We start from the raw sequence: 27,213 nt of genomic DNA, 5'->3' as shown, positions 1-27,213 counted from the left end.
ACTCTACGGCCATAATGTGTTAATTTTGTATATCTTCTAAATAAACAAATTTTAAAAGCCTAAATTATTGTAAGATTTACTTTTAACCCTAAATAGGAAATAAATCACACCAAAAAAGGAATTTGAAGACACTTTTTTTACTCGGTTCCCAGGAGGATATGCTTTTTTATAAAATAGAAATGTCATTTCTTAAACACTTTTTTACAGTGGGCACTCATGTCACAAAGACCACGCCCACAATAGCTGGCAAAGTGATCTGATTGGTTGTACGTCATGACGTTTGACGCACGTTTTTGTTGTGCAGCGCGCCAAACCCCATACAGCCAGTGGAAGTGCATCAAACTCTTTTATATCTGTCTATTAGTATTTAACAGAGCTTGGAGCTAAAGTCACAGTTTACAGGACACATGGCTTCTTCAAGTAAAGTGCCGTTACAGAACAGAAACTTACCATGGTGAGTTAAAAGTGGTTGTTTTTCACAGAAAGGTTGGAATAGTTAGTGCTAGCTAGCTAAACTAAAGTTATGGAGTCAAGATAGCAGCTTATGGTATTTACAAATAAGGTTATATATTACTTATACTTGTAAAAAATGAATATTACATCTTAATCCTTGTGAGCTTGTCTTTAATTCGGCATACATAATAGCTCGTCGATGCATCCAGTATTACCTTGTTGCCACTTGAACCAAGTGGCTCAGGAAATGTTGCAGCGTTTAACGTTGCTGTTAGTGTGAAGCATGTTGACATATTGTTTATTATACCGCATGCATGGTGCAAAATATGCATGCCGAATTGAAAAGTGGTACCCAGCAATTTGAAATATCTAATAAGTTCAAACTTATTGCATCATTTACCCAACCTATGAAGTAAGATAGTTTAAAATAGATAAATTCTTAATGAAGTTCGTTTTGTAGTTTACACCAGTATACAGTGTGTGATGCTTTAGCTAGTGTTAGTTTGAGTTACTTATGTAAAATGAACTTGTGCTGTACTTAGGGCAACTGCTCTAAGTGTTGCAAGCATTACCTAGTCATTTAGCAATTGGAAGTATATTATTGATAACATTATTGATCTTGTTTATCTTTCTGCTCCATATTCCAGGGTTGAGAAATACAGACCACAGAAACTTGATGATCTGATCTCACATAAAGAAATTCTAACCACCAGTAAGTATGTAGACTGCCAGACGAAATAAATAATCCTCTTTTATTAAGGCCCAGTCAGCAATACTTAATAGCACATAAATATGAATTACACAGTTGTAAGAATTATTTTACTAAATTAAAAAGCCTATATAGGGATAACTTTCTCTTCCGCCTGTCAGTGTTGCTGGCTCTTGTCTTTGTTGTTTACTATAGTTTTACTGTAAGTGTTATTAATATTTCAAATGAATAATGGCATTCAAAAGGATCTTTTTTTTTACAACTTTTTACCATCTCTTCAGTCCAGCGGTTTATCAGTGAGGAAAAGCTTCCCCATCTCTTGTTCTATGGTCCTCCTGGAACAGGAAAAACCTCCACCATCCTCGCCTGTGCCAGGCAGCTGTACAAGGACAAAGAGTTCAACTCCATGGTGTTAGAGGTACACTACAACTCCTCATTACACACTTTTGGTTTATTGGGCTTCTCTTTTCACTTTCCATCTTCAATTGTTTAGCGACATGACCATGTGGCCCTTTGATTTAATGACTCATTTTGTTTTGCAGCTAAACGCATCAGATGACAGAGGTATTGATGTTGTACGGGGTCCCGTTCTGAGTTTTGCTAGCACCAGGACCATCTTCAAGTAAGACTAAAAATCTATCTACACTTGTCACATAACCTTCTATTCAGATATTAATGTTCTTTCCCTTTATTTACAACCCATAACTGCAAGGGGGGATTATTTAAACGGCTGCCTTTGTGTCCATCGCTCTTGTCCTCCAGGAAGGGCTTCAAGTTGGTGATACTGGACGAGGCCGATGCCATGACCCAGGATGCCCAGAATGCATTGCGGCGAGGTAAGCCATCTGTTCGGCCGGGCGTTGCCCACTGTGAGCCACACGGCTCACTGAGCAGCCAGACCATTTGGCTACTGGTGAATTACAGCATATCTGCTTGTACACCCTGATATTCATTCTAAAAACATTGGAAGATTTGGTTTGAACCATTGATTGAGCTAAACTGGATGTCTTTAATCATCTAACCTCAATTGTTCTTATAACATAAGCTTGTGTGATCAATTTTATGTGTGATTGTTGTCAGCAAGAATTCAAAAAATAATTTTAAAGGCTTGAGTTTAAAAAGTGAGTTGTGTGAGAGGTCTTTGATAGAAGACATGTTTCATCCTTCACATTTCTTAGTTACATTGATTTTTAACGTGTTTCATCCGCTCTCATCCTTCTCTCTCTCTCTCTCTCTCTCTCTCTCTCTCTCTCTCTCTCTCTCTCTCTCTCTCTCTCTCTCTCTCTCTCTCTCTCTCTCTCTCTCTCTCTCTCTCTCTCTCTCTCTCTCTCTCTCTCTCTCTCTGTTTCAGTTATTGAGAAGTTTACAGAAAACACTCGATTCTGTCTGATCTGCAACTACCTGTCCAAGATCATCCCAGCTCTGCAGTCTCGATGCACCAGATTTCGCTTCGGCCCGCTGTCCCCGGACCAGATGATCCCTCGGTTGGAGTATGTCGTCCAGCAGGAGAGGTGAGTGTGTTTATGTGAAAGTTTCTTCTCCATCTACTGTTAAAAACAATCAGAGGTAAATGATGCTGGATGCTGGTGGATGCTGTTAATCCCAGAAAACTGGTGTGACTATTTGTTATTCTGCTACTGGTTTGGGTTTCACAGGAAATGTGTTGTTATTTTTTAAAACATAGAGAGAAATTGTTTTATCGCACAAAACTTGCACAAAATCAGCGTGAAATCGAAGAAATCAATTGATGATGTTGTTTGTTTGCTATCCCAGTTTGACAATAATACATTTATGTTTATTAAATAAATGAAGCTTTACATTGATCTAACTGTTGATTGAATGTGTTTGTGGCAGTATTGACATAAATCCTGGTGGAATGAAGGCCATTGTGACCTTATCATCAGGTGATATGAGAAGATCACTCAACATACTGCAGGTATGACCAAACGCTCATCTTGATCATTGGGCCTCATTGTGGTGACGTGTCGCTGTAAACAGCTGAAAAGCAACACTTTGTTATGTATCATCTTCGCAGAAGAGTAAAATGTACTGACTGTATTCCACCTGTGGGATTTTTAGAGCACCAGCATGGCGTACGGGAAGGTCACAGAGGACACGGTGTACACCTGCACAGGTCACCCCCTCCGCTCGGACATAGCCAACATCCTCGACTGGTCCCTCAACAAAGACTTCACCACGGCGTACAAGCGTATCCTTCAGGATAATTCACTGTAGAATAAGTTCTTTATTTATGCTAACGCTGTATATTCAGTGCATTTCTTTCTTGCAACTGATACTACTCGATAGAAGCTAGCTTTAGCTAAGTGATCATCAAATCTACCAGATAACTCACTTTCAAACAGGACGATTTGACATTCAAATGGATGATAATTGCAGCAACACATTGACAAATATTACACATGCTATATATGATTTGCATGATTCGATTGGCTTAACTGTTTGTGTTGTTGCAACTCTTTAACACCTCATTCACAGAAATCCTTCAGCTGAAGACTCTGAAAGGTTTGGCCCTGCATGATATCCTCACTGAGGTTCATCTGCTCATACACAGAGGTAAGGCCACTGCAGGGAAAAGAAAATATTTAGTTTAAAACCAGGTACTATGTTAAATAAGAGTTTTCCCTCTGGTGTTGGCTGTCACCTGACTTGACAATATCTCGCAGGGAAACCACCAGATCTTAATTTTGAATCCCTTTACACGCATAGTAATGTTGGTTGTTTGTGTTCACTATTGGCAAAGTTTTAAGATAATGACCCTGACCCTTATTTTAGGGTCAGTATCCGCTGATTATCTTTTTGCAACTTCAAAGTTTGGTGCAATAAAAGTATCTGAATTATTGTTTTCTTTTCCAGTGGACTTTCCTCCAGCTATTCGGATTGGTCTGCTCATCAAGTTGGCCGACATCGAGTACGTGAGATCACTTGTGCTTCCTCTCATAAACTAATGTTAACATTACATAGAAGTCATTTAAAAGAGTCTGATCCAGATGTTGGGGAAGTGTTGCTTTTGGATTTACCGTGTGTCGTCTCCTCAGACACCGGCTCGCCTCGGGAACCAATGAGAAGATCCAGCTCAGCTCCATGGTGGCAGCTTTCCAGGCGGTGAGAGATCTCGTGGTCAGCGAGGCCGCCTAGATACAGTAACCGCTGTACATAACAACTGAGTTCTGTTTCTTGAATGCAAAGCACTGGCGGAGAGAAACGTTTTCACCAATTCCTTAGTGACTACCAGAAAGAAAACCGGTGGAATCACTTGCTTGTTTAGAAAGAATGGAACAGATGCCCTTAAGTGTCCACTGCGTGATTGCCCACCACTGCTCCACAGAGTTGATGCACAGCGAAGAAAATGCTCGCAGCTATCTGAGTCACTCACATCTGCATACAAACGGAGCCAACTGGAAGGCAGTTTGTACCAAAAGAACATTAAAATATGGACTTGGAAAACTGTAAATTTAGTCACCAGTGTAGGATCAACTTACTGTCACCCATCCATCCATTAAAATATGTAAAATATACTAAAGAAATGTGTCAAACAACATGCCATAATGTCACAAATACAACTGTAAGAATACATCTTGTGTTGGAATCTGTTTAATAAAACTATTTCTTGTAAGTCCAGTTTGTTATCTTATATTAACAATGAATATGTGCAAGTACAGTACAGTACTAGTGCTTGTGCTGTTTTGTGATAAACAGAAATTAGAAATACATATACATTTTATATTTACACAATAAATTAATAGTATAAAATTGTGATATTCAAGTCATATAAGCATGTGAACATTAACTTTATATGCATCGTCTTACAGTAGTGCAATAAATGAAACCCTTAATGTAGGAATGCTGTATCTAAAGTAGATTACAATAAGATGTTCCCGGTGCTAAATCAAGCTTTGAAAACATCTCAATCGGCAAACATAATTATTGTAATGCGTGACAATCACTCGCTGTAAATATCAGTTGTTGCATTGTGTTCATATTTAACCTTCCCACTCCTCGTCGTCTGAGGAGCAGCAGGTCTTGAGGCGTTCAGGGATGTTCCTGTAGGTGAGGTACTCCAGGATCCTCTTGGGGAGGGGCAGCGGCTCCATCTGGTGCGTGGAGACCGAGTGGCGCAGGATGGATCGGCACAGGTGGCACAGGCTGGGCACCGTCCTGGGCGCCCTCCAGAACCTCACGTGGCCGTCTCTGGTTCTGTCACAGGAGGGGATGATGGTTAGTGTTAGTTATATGGCGGCTGAGAGGGTTTAATGCACTGCAACTTGAGAAAACATGCAGCAGCATTGCTGAGATTTGGTTTTGCCCGTAATCTTAAAAAAGCTGTTGAAGCGCCAGAGATGGCTAAAGTGCGTTTCAGTTTAATAGAAAAACACAAAGATGAAACATAAGCGTATGAATGAAGAAGACTACTGTCTGTTTCTGTATTTTCATTTCTGTAGGTTAAGAATGTTTTCCCTACGTTTTAGAAGCTGGAACCAGCAGATGTTTCGTATTTTTCTTTGATAAATTAATAATTGAATAATACATTTGATAAATTATCAAAATTGTCAGTTGTTGAGCAATTAATTAGCTGTTCATTTTAGCTCTATGATTATGTTTCAGCAAAAAAAAAGTATGTTTAGCATAAGAATGGCCAGAAAGGAAGTGGGTTAAGAAGTTCTATGGGTATTTCTTTTTCATCATGAAGCGGAGTCACCACTGACATCCACTCTGACTCTACGCTGAATTCAGCCACCGCCCTCCACAAACTGCAACATTTCTAAAGCCACCTTTCAAATCTACAAGCAGCGAGAGCTTCATATTAATAATAATATTGATTGCTTGGAGGACTATTATTACCCTGTGGCAACCACTCCCCCTTTTGGATGGTATTTGCAGCAGAGTCCATTAGAGTCTCGGTCCACTTTCGTCTGCATCACCATCCCTTTCTGTCCCGGCTCCCAGATCCGAAGAGCTCTGTGAACACGACACATCTGTCTTGAAATCATTCTGCACATGAGGACATAATATAAAAGATTTATGAGATGGAGCTGATGAAATGCTCACCTGTCGTCGGTCACCATTGCCAAGTGCAAACCGTTGGGAGAGAACTGTATTGCTGAGATTTGGTTTTGCCCGTAATCTTCAAAATAGTCACTGTGAATAAAAGAATCAGGAGTTTTTAAGAGTGATATTGCTCTGTGCTTAGTAGCCATAGTCAGAAATCCCCAATGCTTCACATTATATACAAACAATAAACAAGAAAACAGGTTGCACAAGACAGGGACACCAGCAGGACATCATTTCAGTGTAGGATGTATTTGGTTCCCAGCCTCAAACTTCTTTAACTTCTTGAAATTAATTCCTGGTGAAAACTGCCGCATGCCTTTAATTTACAGTACCAAATATTTAGTACATTTATATGGAGGACGGAAATAAATGTAGCAAAAATAATATTAAAATATAATAATTTAATATATTTGTTTTTATTTTTCTTAATTTTTAAATGTATTTATTTTTGCATTTATTTATTTTCAATACTATTTTATTCTCGCTAAATAAATAAATGTCATCAAATGTAGCAAAATAATATTAAAATAAATGTAGCCATTAACTAATTGATAAAATGTGACATATATTGACATTTCTGTTTTAATTTGCTTCCTTATTTATTTATCTTTGTATTAATTCCCTTATTTATTAACTCTTTGTTTAATTTTCCTTTTTTATTTATTGATATATTTATTTTTATTAATTTTTTAATTTATTTTGTATTTTTAATATAATTTATTTATCAAGTAATTTATTTTTTATTTAGTTAGTTTTAATATTATTTTTGCTACATTTAATGACATTTATTTATCCAGTAATTTATTTATTTATTTTAGATTTTGGCAGGTTCCTCCATACATTTAGAGACTGAAGGCTGAGTGTAAACTTACACCAGAGTGGCCAGTTTCTCTGCAGTGTACGGGTCCCAGAGGTCGATCCACCAGCTGGAGCCACTGAAGGCCGCGGTGGCAAGCACCGCCCCGTCGGGAGAGAAGTCACAGGAAGACAGGAGGTACAAGGTCTTGTGGGTCCCTCCTGCCAGGTTCCTGATGAACGTATATGACCGCAGACTCCACAGACACACCATCTGGTGAAAGTAAAATCACGAAGGGTTAATGAGTCTTTAAAGACCGTTTTTAATTTGGGATAACGAGGCTAATTCTGCCCTACGGCCATTACTGCAGAAGTTGCAATGCTAGAAAATCTAGTAACTTGATTCTCAGTGATGTACTGACTCAGTGAATGTCAACAGGACAGGCTGGAACACGCAGCAAAACAGTGTGATTGTGATCTTAAAAGTCTGGTATCACACAATGTTAAACTGTCTGCCTTTCTTTGCAAATGAGAAGGTGTCAAAATTTGCAGTTTGACAGGAGTGGGCAGAGCTCCCCGGTGCTCCAAATGTCTCCAAACGAAGAGAACAAAGAATCAAACCGATAAACTTTCAAGTCAGTCTTACAACTAAACAACAGGAGCAGTTGACGATAACCAGATCTGATGGCCAAAACGCACTTACAAGCAAACTCTGCACTAGAGCTGCAACGATAAATCAATGAATTGATTAGTTGTCATCTATTAAATTAATCGCCAACTATTTTGATTAATAAATTAATCAGTTTGGGTAATTTTTTAAGAAAAACAAGTCAAAATTCTCTGATTCCAACTTCTTAAATGTGAATATTTTCTGGTTTCTTCACTCCAAAATGACAGTAAACTTAATAAAACATTTTATAGACCAAACAACTAATAGGATTAATCAAGAAAATAATCGACAGATTAATTGACAATGATAATAATAGTTAGTTACAGCCCTACTCTGCACTGAAAATAATGTCTTAAAAGCTGGATGTGACTTAGTTAAGCCCATCTGGACTTTCAGTTTCATCCCTGCCTGAAAATGCTGCTCTAATAATCAGAAAAACACGCTTGTGACCAGAAGCTTGTAAAAGCTGAAATGAATATTTGCATAGGGTAAAGATAAGCCTGGAAACGCCTTAGGAGGAAGAGTTAAAAAGAAAAATGCCCTCCCTTTAGTTAACAATCATTCCAGCGGCCTTGAACAATGAACTTGATGCAGGATTACGTTGAAAGAATGTAACTTATTGTCTGACTAAAACACAAAGTTGTGCAACAGAAACAAGTCCCATTCTGCTGAACCGAGATGCTGAATATTTGCCACTTTCGCACAATCTTGCTTACTGGTGGAAAATGGAGGAGGAAAAGTTGGATACAAGAGAGCTTTATTCCGTCTGAAAGATTTCAGACGGCTTTGAGACTTCGGGCATTTAGAAGTATTGTAGTTTTATCTAAACATAGATAAAAATGTCCTTCGGGATCATTCAGTCATGCGATTTTTTGTGTTTCTGTGCGGCTTTGCCTTGAATATGAAATTTACAATGACACAACTCACTCTGTCAAATCTGCCGACAGACGCGATCATGCTGCAGTCTGATGATACGCAGCAGCAGCTGATCCAGTCTTTATGGCCAGAAAGCACCTGCACCTTTTTACCTGCAAAACACAGAATACAAAGTCTAACTTAACTGAATGAGACGCACTAAAAAAAATCATCACTGGATACAACCAGCTCCTGAAGTGGCGGAGAACGTGATTCATATATGTGTAAACACAAACATTTGTTTGCTTTGACCCTTTTACATTCGAACAGGAGGTTAAGGTAAGTCGGATTGCACGGTGACAAAACACAGAGACAAAGTGTTAAACAAGCAGAAAACTGATGATTTAAAAACTGAAATTGCACACCCTGAATGCTTTCCCCCCCCCCAACTGCTTTTTTCAATGCATGCCATTTAAACGGTTTTCCAACATACCAGGCAGCCACTGGTTTCAGTCAATATTAACACAGAGTCACATTCAGTTTGCAGAGCCTTCAAACTTGTTTGGCAACACTTCACTGTGGGGAATTAATGGTTTTTAATGTTTGACTAGGGTGCGTTCAAGGATGCTCCACCATTTGACAATTCAGTCAGCTGCTGAAAAGCCTCGCATTTAAGAGCAATGTCTGCAAACCTAACACCGACATGTACAGCGTAAATGCACAATGTGACATTAGTGACTTCATCCATACTAAATATTTGGGCTGGAAACATCATTCTTGTGAGATGCAGCTGACCTGGAAAAGGCAAGGTGGACCGTATTCTTAAAAGGTGCTAAATTCGAAATTCAGAGCATTAATATAGCAGCAAACAAATATTTGCTAAGCTATAAAGGAGTTAGCTCTAGGGCTGAACTGAATGCTTTGAAGCTTTGACCGTTGCCATGGTAATCAACCTTCAAATCAGTATTTGAATGCTTTGTTTTTTGTTATTTTATATACAAGTATGTAATAATAATAATAATAATAATGTGTAAATCCCAAAATAGCCCATAAAATAAGAAATAATCCCACAACATTATTCAACATGAATTCTTATTAGTTATTCTCAGACGGATATCACTGTTTGTTATGTGTAGACATGTGTGCAGTAGTGCAGCAGTGGCACTGTCCCGAAGCTTGGAATATTTCTCACCGAAGCTTCGAAGCTCAAAAAATGGTATTCAGGACAGCCCTAGTTAGATCTGTTAGCTGCCATGTGGAGGCGATCCCTCAATGCGTTCCAATACCCATACTACCATACCATTTAGCATGCCAGAAAAAGATTTAGTATGTCCCAATACGTAGAATGTCAATTGCAGTATGCCAAAAATACCTGGATGTCCTACTATATCCAGTCGCATTTTGCAGTATGTAAGCCAGCATGCTTTTCTGGCTATTCTGACCCACAATCCTCTGTGCAGCGGATATATGAGCAAGAGGGTCAAAGTTCAAGGCAAATGTTAAGACAAAGTACTATGTCCCAATTGTATGCATGCATACTGCATGCAACAGTACGTACTTTGTAAGGGCAGCTGCAGTATGTACTAAAGGTAAAAAGAAAAAGTATGCGATTTGGAACGTAGCCATAGATATGCTCTGAATTTGGAATTTAGCACCTTTATTTGTCAAATTATAAGATTGCTTTACAGAAGCTAAATGTCAACTATCAAATTTCAGATTTCCCCTCGTGTTTGAACACAGCAGCAAGAAGACTGATGATGTTACTTTGACAAAAAAATTAAAAAATGTGTTCTGGGATGGATTACCAATCTCAGTGAGCTGATTCTTGTACCTCGTTAGCATTAAATGAAACCACTGGCTGCCTGATAGGCTGGATATCAATAGAAAAACATATGATATGTTTTAGCAAATGGTCTACTGTAATGAGCACAATTGGCAGTTAACAGGCTAAACATGCAAATGTACGGACAAGTTTAACGAGCAAAATGGAATTAAACAGAACAGACGATATCTGATAATGTAATGGATATTAAATAACATCCGCCCTAAAGGTAAACAACTACTTCCTTACACTATTTACCCATGAAACAGTGTGTTTGCATTGCATTTTGATAAGTACACAGTAAGAGTCGTATCAGTAAGGACTGTTTGTGAACGCCACTCAAAATTATGTTAACACAAGAGAGGAGGTGAAAACATTACTCTTCTGAAAACTTGAAAAAAAGACTTGACTGCACACACCTTTGTGAGCCAGGTCCCAAATAATCAAAGTCTTGTCCCGAGAAGATGATATGAGTGTGAGCGTCCCGTTCTGAGGGAAGACCAGGTCCCTCACAACGCCCTCATGGCCATGGAGATCAAATACAGCATCACCTGAAAAATACATAAAAAGCATGTTAAAAATCTTGTGAAAACAGCTCAGGTAAACATCCTCCTCACCAGCAGAAATAAATCACCTGTTAACACGTTCCAGATTTTGATCACCCCGTTCTCCAAGCCTGTGGCCAGAAGCAGGCTGTTGTTCCCTTTTGATGATGATGTCCTAGCTGGGCGTGCCCCTGCAGGTGATTTTGGAGGTCTGGGTCCAAAGGCGAGGCCCCAAACTGGAAGACCACAACTGAAGCTCTTGTCTCCTCGGTCTGTCTCTCCATTCTGACTGTCTCTGCGGGTGAGAAGAGCATCAGATACCATAAAAAGCTCAAACGTAGGCAGGTGTGAAGCTGGAGCTGTTGATTAATGGAGTTGCCTTTAATGGCTGTTGGAAATGTCATAATCAGGACAACAGATGTAAACAACCCAACAGTCATGTTAATACAACAAGAAAGAAAAAAAAACATTGGATTTGATCCACTTATTATTGCTTCTACTACTTCCATATGTTTGTTTATCCAACTTTCACAACTTCAGTAAACACTAAAGGTGGTTATCAAACCCCAACACTTTTTGATTACCAACCGAGAGAGTATTGAAAATTGTCAAATATCAAAAGTTGGCATTGAATGTCAAATTCTTTGGCTTGATCTTACTTTAGCCTACCATTTTATTTAGGTAAATTTAATTATTTAGCATGGAGCAATTTCGCATGTTTTGTTAAAAAAAAAAAAAAAAAAAGTTGCTTTTTTTTTTTTTAGATACCCCAAATGTACGTATCTTAAAGGTATTGTTTTGATATTTGGTACCTAAATGCAGGCATCATATTGGCACAGAAAGTGCAGAGCAAATTGTATGGAGTCCCAAAGTGTTTAATATTATTAAATAAATAAAACACTTAAAAAAATAGAAATACATGAATAAATAAAAACAAAATATGTAATACAGCCATGCAATTGTGAAATATTTTTATATTATCTGCTCATTGTAATGAAACACTATTTTTTATCCTGCGGCCAGTTTATTGCTGTTTAGTTTTTTTTTTTTTATTCCTTCCTGTCTTTCTATTGCACAATGACATTTCCTCCCCACTGACCATTTAATTTTGTAATATCAGCTTTAATCACACAGTGACGACAAAATTTGATCGACTTTGAGCAGACAACTTTTTTATTTACTTATTTGACTTTTAATTGCACAATGTTTAGTTTATTTGTAACACTTTGGGTCTCTGTGATGGAAAAGCTAGCCCAGAAACTGGTGATGACAGTCATTGGGAGATATTATATGGTTATATATATATATATTTATATATTTCTTTATATATATATATTTAATACAGGCACGACAACATGATGGCATGACAATATAACCTCACAAAAAGAGAAAAAATGTATAATAAAAAATAAAATTAATAAAAAATAAATTAATAAATAGCGAGAAAAAAATAAAATTAATAGGATCCCTTCAGTAATTTAAATAATTAGGTTGACAGTGCCGACACATTTAGAAACTGAAATATACATAAGATATTTAGAGTGTTTTTAATATTTTACATAACGTTAGTCCCATTCTTTGTTTTACTCTATCTGCTTTTATTGTCTGATGTTCTGTTTTAGCAGTTACCATATCTTTTACTTTATTTATCTGCTTTTATTGTCTTGTGAAGCACTTTGTAACATCTGTTTTGAGAAGTGCTATATAAATAAATGTATTATTATTATTATTATACTTCACTAGAGCAAATGTTTTTCTATTTCATGTTGTGCAACATTTTGATGATTTGTAGCAACTATTTTTTCCAATATCTTCAATTTTAGTTGTTTTTAGGATAATAAAGTCAAGCATATGACCCCAATTATTGATTTCACACAAGTAAAAATATCCACTACCCGTTACTCCTACCCTTTTAAACACATAAGCCAGAATGTCCGACGGACACCTGAACGCATCACGGTGTGGATGGATTAAATGTTAAGTGAACCTACTCGGAGTCGAGAGGCCAGGCGACCACCCAGACGATGCCGTGTCCCATCGACCAGGCGAACCAGGCTCCGTCCGGGGAGAAGTCCACGCTCCAGGTCTCACATCCCGCCCGGCCCTCTAAGGACGGAGGACGCCTGGTCTTCAGCTCCAGGACCAGAGCCGGGTCGGACGCTGGAAGAGGACGGAAAGGCATAAACATAATAAATTCAACGGCTGACAGACATCCTCCTCAACCGCCGCCGAACGTCGTCAGCAGTTCGCTTCCATCACCTTCGCCGCTTCGCTTGTTGTCAAAGGAGGTTTAAACCAACGGCTGTCTGGCGACGAGCGTTGCGATGACAACCCGCTCCGAGCTTAAGAGATCATTCATAAGTAATATGTGACTTACATGTCTTTTGTACCTCCGCGTTGGTTCCCGTGGAGCACATCGTTTTAATATCTTCACATTCTTCGCTTTAACTTCCTGAGTTTGTCCATGGAAATGAAAGCTTGTTGTGTCCAGAGAGAGAGAGAGAGAGAGAGAGAGAGAGAGAGAGAGAGCGGCGACTTGTCTCTTCGTGTTTTGCTATGTGGAAAATGTGCGGCTGGTGGGAAACAACAAAATATTCAGCTAATTTCCGGTTGTCTGAGTCACCATTGGCTACGACGTTGAACGACGTAGTCACGTTTTTTTTTCTTTAATTACGTAACCTCAAAGCCAAGCCACGCCCCCTCATTAATGTTAATGGTTTATTGGTTTGTTGATAAAACATTTATGAGGACACATGTTAAAATATGATGGTCAGTTCAGAGTGTTGAAATTATTTTTTTTTTTCTTAAAATATTATATATTAAATTGTCTATCTAAATAATTCCCAAAACATACTTTATATATTTATCACATTAATATTATTTTTACTTGATTTTAAGTCCCAATTTTCTGACTTTGAAAAACAAAACCAAGTAAAAAAAAAGTGTAATCCTGAACATCAAACCAATAACAGAGGTTACATACTACCATTTAAAAAAAATATAAATATAAAATATATTATTTTTAAAAAGGGATTCATGTCCAAGTATGTCCTTTCAATCCTTTAAATCCAGATTAAAACATGTATATTCCCGTCTGCCTTTAAGTGAACCATAAACCCTTGCTACGATTCACTTTTCACTTACATTATATATATATATACACAACAAGTCACGTTTTTTTTTCATTTAAGTAGGTAACCTCAAAGCCAAACCACGCCCCTCATTAAAATTGAAATTCATGTTAATGGTTTATTGGTTTGTTGATAAACATTTATGAGGACACATGTTAAAATATGATGGTCAGTTCAGAGTGTTGAAATTAATAGAATTTTTTATTAAAATATTATATATAAAACTTATATTTATAATTTATAATTTATAATGCACATATTTATTAAGCTTTTTTAACTACCTTTTTTTTTTTTTTACTCTTATTTATTGTATGCCCTGCCTTATTCTTATTTGATGTACTTACTTACTTCTTCTCTTAGAATCTGTGCTGCTGTGCAACTGCAATTTCCCCACGGGGATAAATAAAGTGCTATCCTACCCTATCCTATCCTAAAGTGTCAAAATGTCAGACTGAACTTCAGAGAAAAGTGTGTTAAATAATTCCAAAAACATACTTTATATATTTCTCACGTTAATATTATTTTTAGTCCCAATTTTCTGAATTTGAAAAACAAAACCAAATACAGCAGCACAGATTCTAACAGAAGAAGTAAGTAAGTACCCCCGCGACCCCTAACGGGATAAGCGGTTGCAGATGGATGGTAAAAAAAAAGTGTAATCATGGACATCAAACCAATAACGAAGGCCGCATACTTCCATTTTAAAAATATAAATATAAAATATAATTAAAAAAAAGGGATTCATGCCCAAGTATGTCCTTTCAATCCTTTAAATCCAGATTAAAAACGTGTATCCTTTAAGTGAACCATAAGCCCTTTCTATGTTTCACTTACATTATTTTTATCTATCGATATATATATCTATATACTTTATATAGATATATAGATATATAGATATCTATATATCTATATATATGTTCTTAAGCGTCTTTGGATTCACTGTAAAGTGTTATACGGCTGATTATTTTATTATTATTGTATTATTATTTTTATAACATATAGAATATTTCCACTTGATGTGATGGTGCCTGGCATACAGGCTTTTTTTTTTTTTTACTTTAAATATAATAATAATAAATCATTATTTACTTTGAATTAAGTGTTGTCATTCATTTTAAACATTCTTTTATTAAATTTAGGGCTTTTTATTAATTTAAAAAAAATCTCAAGGGATATTTAAAGGAAAGTTTGCAAAGACAACTGCATTGCCATGTATTTTTTTACATTCAAGAGGTTAAATATTGAACTTATTATACCCTACTAGCTAGTTTATGACCCCATTTTTATATGCAGATTGTCAGTGATTTCATTCTCAGATCATAATTTAAATACTTAAAAAGAACAAAGTCAAAATATAGTTATATTTATAGCGATATTGACATATTGAGTCAAAAATCTAGTGATATTTCACTCTCATTATCTCCCCAGATCTCATGTGAACTTGGCGTTCAAGTACGAGTTCAAGTAGGTGAGAAAACTGAGTTTCTGTTGTTTTACGCTTCACTTCACTACACTCATGAGACGACTGACAAACTCACTCCACCACATTTTTAAAATGGTTCCAGTCTCAAGTTGCATTCTGGCCTGGGATAGTCATAGTTAAATGCTACATGTACAACACAGGGTGGGGATGTATGCATATATCAATAAGTTATGGATCACCAAAGCCATTGTCACATCACATTTAGTTTAAACAGCTTCATTTACTGCACAAAAATCTCAATATCAGAGCAACATATTCAAAATGCTGTACAAACAAATCATAGAAATAAGCTTACAAAAATTCAAAACCCTGTTAAAAAAAAATTAAAAGAGATGATTTTGTTTTTACATGTGTCTTCCACCGATTCTGTTCACATCGTCATTGGGAGTAAATGGTATTTACCTAAAAATAAAACACTTATCTAAAAAACACCCAGTACCTAAAATGTTACAAGATCCGCTGGCTCTTCTGTCTGTACAGTATCGTCCTGGTGCTGTGAGCTGGTGTCAGCAGTTTCTGCATCCTCATGATCACCTAAAAAAAACAAAAAACATAAAAGGGACATTCTTACATGACCAAACTCTTCATTTACAAACTCAATATAAACTGCCATGATGAGGTCATACTGGATGGGAGTCGATGTATCTGGACGAGTGTTGTGTGGTTTCCGTTGGTTAACGGAGGCAGCCGGGGAACGGCGTCCTGAAAGAGCTGCTCGTCGTCTGACTCCACCAGACTCAGCACGTCTCCTCTGTCCTCCTCCATGTGCCTAAAGAGCAGAAATATTACCATTAGATCAGAGTGAAGGCCAGGGAACTATATGATAATAAATACATGATACATATCATCAAATCTTTATTAAGTGTTGTATCAACGTCTGTATCCGAACTCCAAGTAGGTTTAGGGAGGTTTTGAGAATGTAATGTATTCACAATGGAAAAGTACCCAAATTAAATTAAATTTACATATATATATATATATTTAGAACAGGCCGTTGCTATGCATAACAGACCGTTGCTATGTATAACAGACCGTTGCTATGTATAACAGACCGCTGCTATGTATAACAGACTGTTGCTATGGGCACAGTTCTGATCTCGGACTCTGGAGTACCATTTTTGTGTCAAATTATTGATTTCTTAAGTAAATAGCCATGTAATAAGCGGGATAATGTACAGCGAACGGTTCATTGTTGCCCTATCGGGGTTTATTTCACAACAATGACTGGCTCACTGTACATTATCCCTTATGTGGTATCTGCTCATCTAATGCAAAAAAAAAGGAAATACACATATTCCCCAAAATGCTTAACTAATCCTTTAATACAACATGCCTTGCAGTTGCATTGCATTGTGATCTATTGAGGCCACAATCAGAGCAGAAATTGGTATTTCTGCTTCTTTTCTGATGGATTTATACCAGTATGATTAGTGAACACTGGTGCCAAATAGACAAAAGAGAAGCTCAGCTACTTGATTCAGAAATCTGATGTTTACTGTTGCAACAAATCAAATTAATTTCATGGTAATATTGTAGTATGACAGGAGAACATCTACACACGTTGGCCAGATGTTTGCAGGAATAAGAAAAATAAACTACTGCAATAAAAATATAACAAACTAAAAAACAGAAAACCCAGATTGCAGTACATAATCTAATTTAATCTCTTTAATTGAATGGTTTGGGTTACTAAAATAAGCATGCAGTGCGTATTAGATAAGTAGATGTGAGGTACTCACCCAAAGCCATCTCCTGAAACAAGAATATGAACAGAAATTGTGACATTAGTATTAGTGGATTTTTGTGATTTATACTTCTCATATACAACATTACAGATGAGATTTTAATGTGAGAAAAGACTGATTATGATCTACAGTAGGTTAAGTTGCATGCATTTGTGACTTCCGTGCTCATGTTGCAAAGGTAAGACAAAAGTTACCCAGGCAAATTCGGTGTCGGCTGGAGTAAACGGTTTTAGCTACGATCGCGGCCGCTCCCACGATCAATGCAGCTATGAAGACGCCGATGGTTGCTCCCGTGTAAGCAGAGGAAGCTGTCGAGGCAAAACACAGGAGACAGGAGAGGAGTATGAGGCAGAAGAAGGGAGGAGCAGCAGGTTTATCAGCATTCCAGAGGTGGAGTCGACAGCTGCAGTGACTGGCTTATTGTTCAAACCTCTGATCCGTTCATGAACTATGTTCATGACCTGATGTACTGAGAACTGTATGTTCAACTCGCCATTCCCTCTGACGTTGAAGCTTTCATTTGTTTACAAAAATGCAATAACTTATTGACCCAAACTCACTCTTCACAGTGAGGTAGAGTTCCAGCTCGCGCACGGCGAGGGGGTTCTCGCTGCGGCAGAAGTAGTAGCCTTCGTCATCCTTGCTGATGTTGTGTATGGTCAGCTTGAAGACGGGGCCTTCCTCAGACAGGACGTACTTCGATCCGGGAACAATGTCCTCCTGCTGGAGCCCTTTTCTCCACGTGGTGTTGGCAGGGGGGACGGACACGTACTCGGAGCAGGATAGAGTCACGCTGGTCGCCTCCAGAGCCGTGACCAACGGGTTGCCTTCAGGGTACGGAGATTCTGGGAGAGAGGGACAAACATTGAACTATTTTCAGACTCTTCTTTTCAAAGGTATAATAGTTGGCCCCAGTGGGAATAAAACCCGCAATCTTATTTGACAAGGACACACCTCATCTTCAATGCTTTGATCGACATCAAAGAATGCAGATAAGCTATTGCAAACGTATAAACGGTCACACACACTTTTGCGTCATCTCATTGTTGCGCAATCCCGTCCTGTGATAACCTTTACACTATATTGAATGACTCACTGACCACATGACCTAGATGCAACACTGTGTCCTCGTTTACACGCTACCAACTGTGTCTCTGAGGCTGTGTTTGTAACCGCAGCAGCACTTAAAATCTAATTATGAGAATTAAACAAGGAGTTTATAAAGTCCTTAATATTAATGTTGTTACACTGAAGTTTATACAGTAAGCAGAGCTCTGTGAAAAAGACGTGGAGAGTCTTTGGGTGTTCATAGGAGGAACAGAGTAGATGACATGCATTGTGAATCCGTGAGTTTGTGACAGGAAGGGCTTGTCGCCTGAAGGGGAGGAGGTACATTTCAGCATGTATGCTTTGTGACGGTACGAATTCCTCAGATTTAAGCTGATCAAGAAGAAGCCTGAGAACCAGTTCCAAAATCACATAATAGACAAGTATTTACTTGGAGAAACAAATCTCACAAGTGTATTCACAATGAAACAAATACCTCTTCAATAAGGAAATGTGTGTAAAGGTGATTTCAATGAAAATAAAGTCTGCGGGTGTTATTGTTAGACAGCAGAAACTCTGCCCTGATGCAGGTAACCTAGTGGAAAGGTGTTCTCTAATATTCACTCCAGCTCAAAATCACCCTCAAGCAGAAAAGTTAAGACAGCAAAGAAGTCTCTAAAGGCCAGAGTTTCTAGCTGAATATGATGAAATTAGTTCTGCAAGAAAGGACGATAATGTCCTAGGTGTGTAGTTCCCCTCCTCTCTTAAGCTCTAAAGAAAGGGCGTCCGTCACACCCTGATTGGCCGAGAATTGAACCAAGCTGCTCTCAATTGTTAATTAGGAGCCGGTTCCCCGCCCCCACACACACACCCTGCACAACAGGTGACCTGAATAACCTCCAATTAACTCAGTGACATTCAGCTTAAATGGATTAGGAAAAGGGAAATGACAGCAAGTACCAAAGAATGAGGGACTGCTACTAAGTACGCATCACTCACGAAACATGATTTCTCACATCCCTCTGGTGTTTTGTAGTCATGCAGATGATTTTGGTTTTATTTGGCCACAGAACAATGCAGTCATCAGTTTCACAGGGACTTTTTTTGTGTTGAAGTCTTGTATGGTATCTCTACCCATGCTGACCCTTTATAACATTAGGATTTGCGTGGATTTATCTGCTTTGAAGCTTTGAGATATTTCAGATTTTCTACCTCCATCCCAGTACAGTGGAGGTAAATATTAAAATATTAATTTTTTGGTATTTGCAGCATTGAAAAACTACATTTAAAAATTAAGCTGGAATATATCTTTCTAGAAACAGTATCAGGTACTCTGGATAATCCATCAAATAAATAGTCCCCATGAAAACTGTCCACAGTTACTCTATGTGGATTATCCAAAGTAACAAGGATACTTTAGTGGAGATAGATGTTTCTTTAAAGTTTTTAAAATGTAATTTTATTATTCCAAAAAAAAAATCTGAATTCCTGAGATTAAAGTCATAAATTTACAAGAAAAAAAATTGTATATTCTCTGAGATTAATCTGGGAAATTTACAAAAATAATTTATAAATTTGCGAGATTATAAAGTCGTAAATTTTCGAGAAAAAAAGTCTCGGACTCATCCAAGTTTATTTTCCCATAAATGTACAACTTTAATCTCTAAAATTTTGAGTTTTCTCTCGAACTATTACCCCCCTTCCCCGGGTTCATAATTATTAATTTATTTGACCTACAATGGCCCTAATACGCTGTAGTACTAAAATTCCTGTGTTACTCTGGATAATCTACAAATCTCACTGCGAATAGCTTTTATGCGTATTATTTCTTTGTTTCTAGAAAGAGAAGCTGCTGCTAAATATTTTAATCATTTTAAATAATGTGAGCACCAAAACAAAATCCTAAATTGTGCTGGTGTGGAGGCAGAAACCTCGGAGGCAGATATCTCAAAACCTGAACAAATAAACCTCAAACTATCTGCATGGTGATATTCGACTGGTGGTAATTGAGAAAATATGTTTTGTTTGGATGAACCGGCCCTTTAAATTAAAGTAACGTCAACACTAAGAATACTGAGTCAAGTAAACATTGTCAACAACCTCACTGAAGAGTGTCAGTGTTGCTCTAAAGTGGAAAGCACATAAAAGATTCAGCAGTTGCACATCTCAGGATTGTTAAGTTTCACCACAACATGCTTACTGAGAGTAAACGAACACGGCTTCTCTTTTCCCGCAGCGAGCGCAAGGTGCTGGGCCATGCACCTCAGCGTCTGCCCCTCGTGCAGCATCGAGCGGTTCAGCGTCACTGACAGGCTTTCCGTCTCCTCCGTTGCATAAACGTGTCCTTTCCAGCGAGCTCCTTGCTCTCCCTCGTCTTCTCCCCAGCGTAGCGTCGGGGTGGGATACGCTCCAAACCAGGTGCAGTTGAAATGGACGTGGGAGGGGTCCTGTGCTGGTGCCCACATACACTCAGGGTGTCTGTCTGGGACATCTAGTCAGGACAAAACACATCAGTAAGGACACAAACTACAGAGAGCAACTGTTGTACTATGATTAAATATCAAGCTAAATTAGAGACACCGTCTCTGTATGTGCATTCATTACACTGGGATTTAGACACAGTCACCTTAAATAAGGAAAAATGGTGAAAAGTTCATAAACAGTGTTTGTTTCTTGAAAGCAATAATCCCATTTCATCCAGTATTTTTCACCCTTGTCTTTTAGTAGTCAACATCTTTTCCATGGAGCACACTGTAATTACAGTAGTTAACAGTTTTTATTAAAAAGGTACATAGTAGGAGTGTTTCTTTGAAGCCAGAATTTAGTAATAGTCTTTTTTTTACCTGCAGCCATTAAGATCCTCAAGGGGTAGAAACCCAGTATCCCTGACATTAAATGTCCCACCTTCTCCCAAATAGGCTGAATATATGACAACTAGGGCTGTCCTTAACCAAAGAAATTCTTAGTCGACTAACGCTCATACGATTTTCTCAGCTAATTGATTAGTTGCTTTAATCGACAGATCTGTAAAACCAAGTTTTCCCACAAAGAATCACACAAAAGCACCACTTTAAATCTTGTGTTTACCAGAGATGTGCTCATAAGTTTCTTGGAAATTAGTCATTCAGCATGAAAAAAAGCATAAAAAATTACTAATCGACTAAAGAAATCTTAGTCGACTAAGACTAAAAAGACAGATTTGTCGACTAAGAGGGGGCAACCCTCAATACCAACATGTGTGCAGGGTCCACCAGTGCTGATTCACACTCCCTCCAGCAAAGTACTGGGTCACAGTTAATTTACATTTTTGCTTAGGAGTTATAAAAACAACAGATTTTTCCAACAAAAATCTTTCCTCTTCCTCTTTGTAATTTGGTGAAAGTGCGCTAATTTTCCCTCCTCAGGTGTTTTAATTTGTATCTCCTTTTCCCAACGTGTTTTTATATAATTTGTTGGATTTTTAGTCATTGATGTGATACCATTGCTCTATACCTTTCTTAAAGAATAAAAGGTATATAAACTTAAATTTAGTCATTATCTTGTTTAGTAGCCTACTGCGATCTCTACATATTGTTCCCCTACTTAAATGATGCCGAACTCAACTTTAAGTCTTGAGTTCATAAGAAGTCATTGATCTTCCAGGGGAATTTCCTCAGAAGGTCTGTTCAATTTAAAGTAAATATTGATTAATCACGCATTTATTATTGGAAACTTTATCCTTCGAATACAGGATGTTGTGCTGTCTTCTTGCCTGTAGACAAACGTTTTCATGTTCAGCTGAATTACTGCGTTGACTGAAATACTTTAAATGCATTATTATTTACATCAGTCCTTTTCTAGGAAATTCCGAGTCTATTCGCCCTTCAAAATAAAGTGTTACATATCTATGAAATGTGTAACCGTAAGGCCGTGATTAATCTACAAGATGTCATTTTTAAAAAAAGATTTTATAAACAGGTTGAGACACATTTATAAGTGAAAATCTAAAAAAGTCATGCATCTATGAGTAATTCCATGAAATCAGCAAAAACAGGAAATGTTTGTGTGTTAAGAATTCAGGAAATCCATTCAATGTCTCATCATCTTACCTCGTGACCCTGCAGATAAAACTGTTATTTTTATAACAGAGGCCACACAGATGAATTACTGTGTTTACTTGATCTCTTTGTGTTCTCAGTCTGGCAACATTTGACATTATCTCCACCTTTTTTGACTTTTACTCAGTTGCTATTGGATGATGACTCAGCTTTTTTCCTGCCTATCTAAACATTTCTGTTTTTTCTCCCTCACCTTGTTTGACCCTCTATTATTTTCTCCGAAAGAAGTACAGTGAGGGAAGTTAAGTTGTTCTGTTTTATTGCTTTGATGCTTTAAAGCATTGAATCAAAGGGATTTAAAGTGACCTTTCTAAGATAAGATAAGATAAGATGGACCTTTATTAATCCCCGGAGGGAAATTCAATTTCTGACAACAGAAAAAGTGAAAGTGCTACTAAGTGATCTAAATCACTGTAATCAAATGCCTTTCTTTTATCTTGCTCTGGTTTTGTGGTGGCTTAACTCAATTTTGACGTTTTGTCTTTGGAGATAGAGGCAAATCAAGTGCAGAATTCAAATATTGAAGCATTAAAAGGGATACTTCGGGTGTTTTGAAGCGGGGTTGTATGAGGTACTTATCTTTAGACAGTGTATTACCTAGAGTAGATGATGGTCGGCACACCCCCAGTTTGAAGAAACAGACAGGAGTTACCGCATGGAAGCAAAGCAATGTACTGCTGTGGACGGGGCCGGCAGCAAAACATATTTTAGCCACCTAAAAAATAATCAATATCAGTTTAAATGTATGCTATATTTAGAATATTTTTGCCGGTTTACCTTGTCATGAGACAGCTATACAGTGGTAAGTTGTCAAACAACAGCACGAACAAATTAAGCGATTGAGGCAGCGGTAGACCAGCAGCCCTCGTGGTCTGCGAGGTAAAATTACAGTCTTTTTCAGTGGAGTCTGGTGGCTTTGGCGAGAGTATAGATGTATACAACGGCTTCAGTTCCCCATCGGAAAGGGCTATCTGACGGCAAGGTTAAGTGGCAAAAATATTCTAAATATAGCTGGTATTGATTTTTGTAGGTGAGTCTTTCTTTTCGGTGGCTAAAATACGTTTTGCTGCCGGCCCCGTCCACTGTAGTACATCGCTTTGCTCCCGTGCGGTTACTCCTGTCTGTTTCTTCAAACTGGGGGCGTGTCAGCCGTCATCTACTCTAGGTAATACACTGACCTCACACAACCCCACTTAAAAATACCCGAACACAAATGCCAGAATGTTTTCATCATAATATTTCTTCTCTTTTCTAGATTTAGGATGAGGTTTAGAGCTCCTGTATTTTATGGTGTTATGGTTAATGTTTTTGCCTGTATATATTTTTGTTTATTTCCTTTTCTTAGATATCTAAAACTTAATAACTGTGTCTCAGTGTACATGATTTCTTGTTTTTGCAGTCCAGTGAATGAAAATAACCACAAAAATAATACTTCTCGACATCAGACCTTTAGTCGGAGAAAGGCATTCTGGGTATTGTGCTCCTGGTACTTACAGTATACTAGCAGCTGAGTGCTCTTATTGACGGCCTGATGAGAGACGGTGTTGCGGACCCTGCAGCTGTAAACTCCCTGAGCGCTTGGCTGAACGTCTTCTATCCTGAAGTCCAGCCAGGATCTGGAAGCTGAAACCAGCGACTCGTTGCTGGACGACGCTCCACTGAAGGCCCAGGTCAGCTGCTGAGATGGGTAGGAGGAGCCAGAGCAGTTAAAGGAGACGCTGGAACCCCGAAAGACGATGAGCGTCCCGTTGGACAGAGCAATGGCCGGACCGATGGACATAGACACGTTTTCTGGACCACCTGAAAGGAGAACAAGCAGAGCTTTACAACAGTGTCTATTCTCATCTCTCATTATTCTCAAGTTGTAATGTTACTTCAAATGATTTGATTAACTGTGATATTACTTGAAAAACCTTATTATTGTGTGATAAGTAAATTGTCATGTTTGCAAGAGTATATGTTTCAAATATCCATAACCGGACATGTTTTTACTATGCTTTGTGTGGAGTTTTTGGCCTCAGTTGATGGTGATGATGCTGATGAGTAAACTTTTGATGAACAAGACTAGGTAGTTAAAAAGTAAGACTCATGTTAGGAAACAAGAGCACAAACCAAGAAAGTAATACAAGAGACAAAAGAATGTATGAAACAACTAAGTAGACATACAGCTACCACTATTACAGGGTTATTATTGTCATAACATCATTCATCCCACACCTTCACCCTCCATCAGACCTCTTATATGTACATATATATATAAAAAAAACACTGGTCCCCATGCCTTATGAAACATTATATATTAATTTAAAGAAAAATAATGTTCAGTTGCAACTTTAAAGGTCCCATATTATAAAAAAAAGTGAGATTTTCATGTTTTTTTTATTATAAAGCAGGCTTAAGATCTATAGAAATACTGTGAAATTATCAAAACACTCAATCCACAGGGAAATACACACAGCCTGTATTCAGAAACTCTGCTTTTAAAACAAGCTGTCAGGATTTCTGCCCATTCGTGATGTCACGAATATACAATATTTAAACCCTTAATACAATTTTAAACGTAAACATTCTAAATGGGTCCTAGTTTATTTCCTGTTGAAGTGTATGTGAATGTCATCAGCTGACAGGAAGTAAAACATGGACCAAAGCTGTTGCCTAGCAACGCAATTCTGTTGCAATTCCGTCAAAATGCGCTAAAACGGAGCGTTTCAGATAGAGGGTGAATACAGGTATATTCTGGCAGACAGTATGAGGAAAATAAAGGGTTTTTTTGAACATTACAGCATGTAAACATGTTCTCGTAGAAACGCAAAATACAATTATGAACCTGAAAATGAGCACGATATGAGACCTTTAAGTGTCATTTTCTGTTTGTTTGTGTCCTGCCCACTCTCATTCATCACCTGTATCCATGTGACTGTTGTTATGTAGAAGAACCAGTTTATCTGCTTTAAGGAACTCTAGTGAACATATAAAACCACCCAGTTTCATCCTACTGCTCTCATTACTGGACATACAGTATAACAAAACAACCACTTACTGGTGACTTGCAGCAGGACACGTGCGTGAAAGGTGTTGTTGCCAGGCAACGTGGAGCTGCACAGGTAGATCCCCTCATCTCCAGGTATCACTCCTCTGATGTTCAGACTCCCATCATGCAGCAGTGCGAGGCGCTGTCCTGCAGGTGAAGGAGTCGGTGAAGAACCGGCACCTCTGATGACCTCTCGTCCATTTTTCACCCACGCCGTTAAAGTCGGCGTCACGTTACCGACGTTGTAACACGGAAGCAGAGCGACGTCGCCCGGTGTGGCTGTCAGCTCCGTATCGGTGGAGTCACTAACCGAAACTGCAGCTTTGACAACAACAAGAGGGAGAGAACAATGTCAGCAGGTTACAGACTCACCTGTGTTACCTGTCACATTAAACACAAACTCACCTGTCGCACAGAAACACAGGTGTAGAAGCGCGACCGCTGTGACTGTCTTCATGGTAACTCTGCAGAAAAACTACATCGCCCTCAAAAAACAAAAAGAAAAGGTGAACAAAAGAGCTTCCAGTCCAAACCTGTCTGACTAGTCCACCTGAGTGAGTTTGTCTGTAACACACAGCGACACACCGGACACATGTCCGCCCATTATAACATTATAAACCCACTCTACAGGTGAGCTGACCAGTCTGACATGATGACACTTTCTGTGTGACCTGAAGGCTCTGTTTACTAGAGCATGCTGATCCGGGAACTTTAGCACGAATAAACCACACCCTGACCTCACCTGGTTACCTTGTTAAAGGAGCAGTAACACATTTACTTCTTCTTATTCTTCTTCTTCTTCAGGGAACAATAACACAATTCTTCTTCTCTGTATTATTAAGCTAACATCACATCAATATGACACTGCATTATGACGGTTATGGTACACTGCAATAATAAACTCAGAAACAAAAGTTTGGAAACTTGTGTTTGGTGGATTATTTCTCTGTTGTTATGCTAATTGTATTTGACATCGTTGTAAAGCCTGTTTATTTACCTTCACAATGATGTCCAACCTGTAAGGATCATGCATTTGTGGGATGAGCAGCACAGCTGATTATGTGGGTAGCGCGCAAGAAAAAATTGCCAAAATGCTCTGCCAATGGTAAACAGTGTATTCTCCTGTTGGTATTGACTCTTGTTTTAAGTTGTTTTGAGACACATTTCAACCACTATCATAAAGGAGATAATAGGCATTATTCCACTTTACTGATGACCACAGACCTACAGTAGACTATTATAACCCCAGATGAATCATATTACATCTTAATAAGGAGGAAATACACATTCCTCTGCTTTGACAGCTAAAATATTCATCAATTTACTAAATTAATTAAATAATTCTCTCACAGTCAGAGCCCAGTTTCTAAAAATGGGATGTCTGGAAACAGAAAGTGTGTTAATGGAGCAATGTGAGCTGGAGGAGTGATGAGGCTGAAGGAGGCTGATCTGATTGACAGACATTTCAGCAAACTACAACCCACATGGCAGTGACGTCACGGCGCCCTCTGGCGGTCGCATGGAGCTGGTGCAGTTTGTAACGTTCATGTGTAGCCAGATTGCTCGGAAAAAATATAATTCATCACACAGTACAGAACTAAACGCAAGAAGCATCAAATCAGTTAATTTACCTCCCAACTTGACTTGATGATGCTTGATGACAGGATGCTGTGTATTGTATATATGTATATATATGTCTATATATGTGTATATATACACATGTATATACGTGTATATAATGTGTATGTATATATTGCATG

At 38.1% G+C, this 27,213-nt stretch overlaps 3 protein-coding genes across 4 annotated transcripts; 1 reads left to right on the top strand and 2 right to left on the bottom strand.

The window, feature by feature from the left end:
- Positions 1–272: 272 nt before the first annotated feature.
- rfc5 (replication factor C (activator 1) 5) lies at positions 273–4,796 on the top strand. Its single transcript, XM_037778064.1, has 11 exons — positions 273–454; positions 1,101–1,165; positions 1,444–1,580; positions 1,705–1,784; positions 1,925–1,998; positions 2,514–2,673; positions 3,017–3,098; positions 3,242–3,371; positions 3,659–3,736; positions 4,037–4,091; positions 4,219–4,796. Exons 1-11 carry the CDS (start codon positions 408–410, stop codon positions 4,316–4,318), a joined length of 1,008 nt encoding a protein of 335 aa, XP_037633992.1. The 5' UTR covers positions 273–407; the 3' UTR covers positions 4,319–4,796.
- wsb2 (WD repeat and SOCS box containing 2) lies at positions 4,759–13,540 on the bottom strand. Its single transcript, XM_037778063.1, has 9 exons — positions 13,297–13,540; positions 12,911–13,079; positions 11,009–11,214; positions 10,794–10,925; positions 8,625–8,725; positions 7,105–7,301; positions 6,230–6,319; positions 6,023–6,139; positions 4,759–5,377 (listed from the first exon to the last, which is right to left on the bottom strand). Exons 1-9 carry the CDS (start codon positions 13,334–13,336, stop codon positions 5,164–5,166), a joined length of 1,266 nt encoding a protein of 421 aa, XP_037633991.1. The 5' UTR covers positions 13,337–13,540; the 3' UTR covers positions 4,759–5,163.
- Positions 13,541–15,716: 2,176 nt separating this feature from the next.
- vsig10 (V-set and immunoglobulin domain containing 10) lies at positions 15,717–26,145 on the bottom strand. 2 transcript variants are annotated; one of them, XM_037778062.1, is made up of 9 exons: positions 25,859–26,143; positions 25,463–25,774; positions 23,917–24,222; positions 20,526–20,816; positions 17,839–18,123; positions 17,473–17,586; positions 17,273–17,285; positions 16,160–16,302; positions 15,717–16,067 (listed from the first exon to the last, which is right to left on the bottom strand). In XM_037778062.1, the coding sequence occupies exons 1-9, from the start codon at positions 25,908–25,910 to the stop codon at positions 15,973–15,975; spliced, it is 1,611 nt and encodes a 536-aa protein (XP_037633990.1). In that variant the 5' UTR covers positions 25,911–26,143; the 3' UTR covers positions 15,717–15,972. The 2 variants fall into 2 exon arrangements, 1 of the variants encoding a protein (XP_037633990.1); XR_005207898.1 differs by lacking the exon at positions 17,273–17,285 and having other exon boundaries at positions 25,859–26,145.
- Between the last annotated feature and the right edge of the window lie 1,068 nt (positions 26,146–27,213).

Source organism: Sebastes umbrosus, chromosome 8 (assembly GCF_015220745.1).
Source record: "Sebastes umbrosus isolate fSebUmb1 chromosome 8, fSebUmb1.pri, whole genome shotgun sequence".
Taxonomy (NCBI): Eukaryota; Metazoa; Chordata; class Actinopteri; order Perciformes; family Sebastidae; genus Sebastes; species Sebastes umbrosus.
This window is presented reverse-complemented; position numbering and strand designations above follow the sequence as displayed.

Excerpts from the sequence above, each read along its gene's own strand:
- rfc5 (XM_037778064.1), top strand. The coding sequence starts at position 408 with ATGGCTTCTTCAAGTAAAGTGCCGTTACAGAACAGAAACTTACCATG. Across the intron at positions 1,581-1,704 it reads TCAACTCCATGGTGTTAGAG|CTAAACGCATCAGATGACAG; the intron begins GTACACTACAAC and ends TTTGTTTTGCAG. Across the intron at positions 2,674-3,016 it reads TATGTCGTCCAGCAGGAGAG|TATTGACATAAATCCTGGTG; the intron begins GTGAGTGTGTTT and ends TGTTTGTGGCAG.
- wsb2 (XM_037778063.1), bottom strand. The coding sequence starts at position 13,336 with ATGTGCTCCACGGGAACCAACGCGGAGGTACAAAAGACAT. Across the intron at positions 6,320-7,104 it reads GAGAAACTGGCCACTCTGGT|TGACTATTTTGAAGATTACG; the intron begins GTAAGTTTACAC and ends TTTTATTCACAG. Across the intron at positions 6,140-6,229 it reads GCAATGGTGACCGACGACAG|AGCTCTTCGGATCTGGGAGC; the intron begins GTGAGCATTTCA and ends TCGTGTTCACAG.
- vsig10 (XM_037778062.1), bottom strand. The coding sequence starts at position 25,910 with ATGAAGACAGTCACAGCGGTCGCGCTTCTACACCTGTGTTTCTGTGCG. Across the intron at positions 18,124-20,525 it reads GCCGTGTTCGTTTACTCTCA|AATCTCCGTACCCTGAAGGC; the intron begins GTAAGCATGTTG and ends CCTCTCTCCCAG. Across the intron at positions 16,068-16,159 it reads GATACATCGACTCCCATCCA|GTGATCATGAGGATGCAGAA; the intron begins GTATGACCTCAT and ends TGTTTTTTTTAG.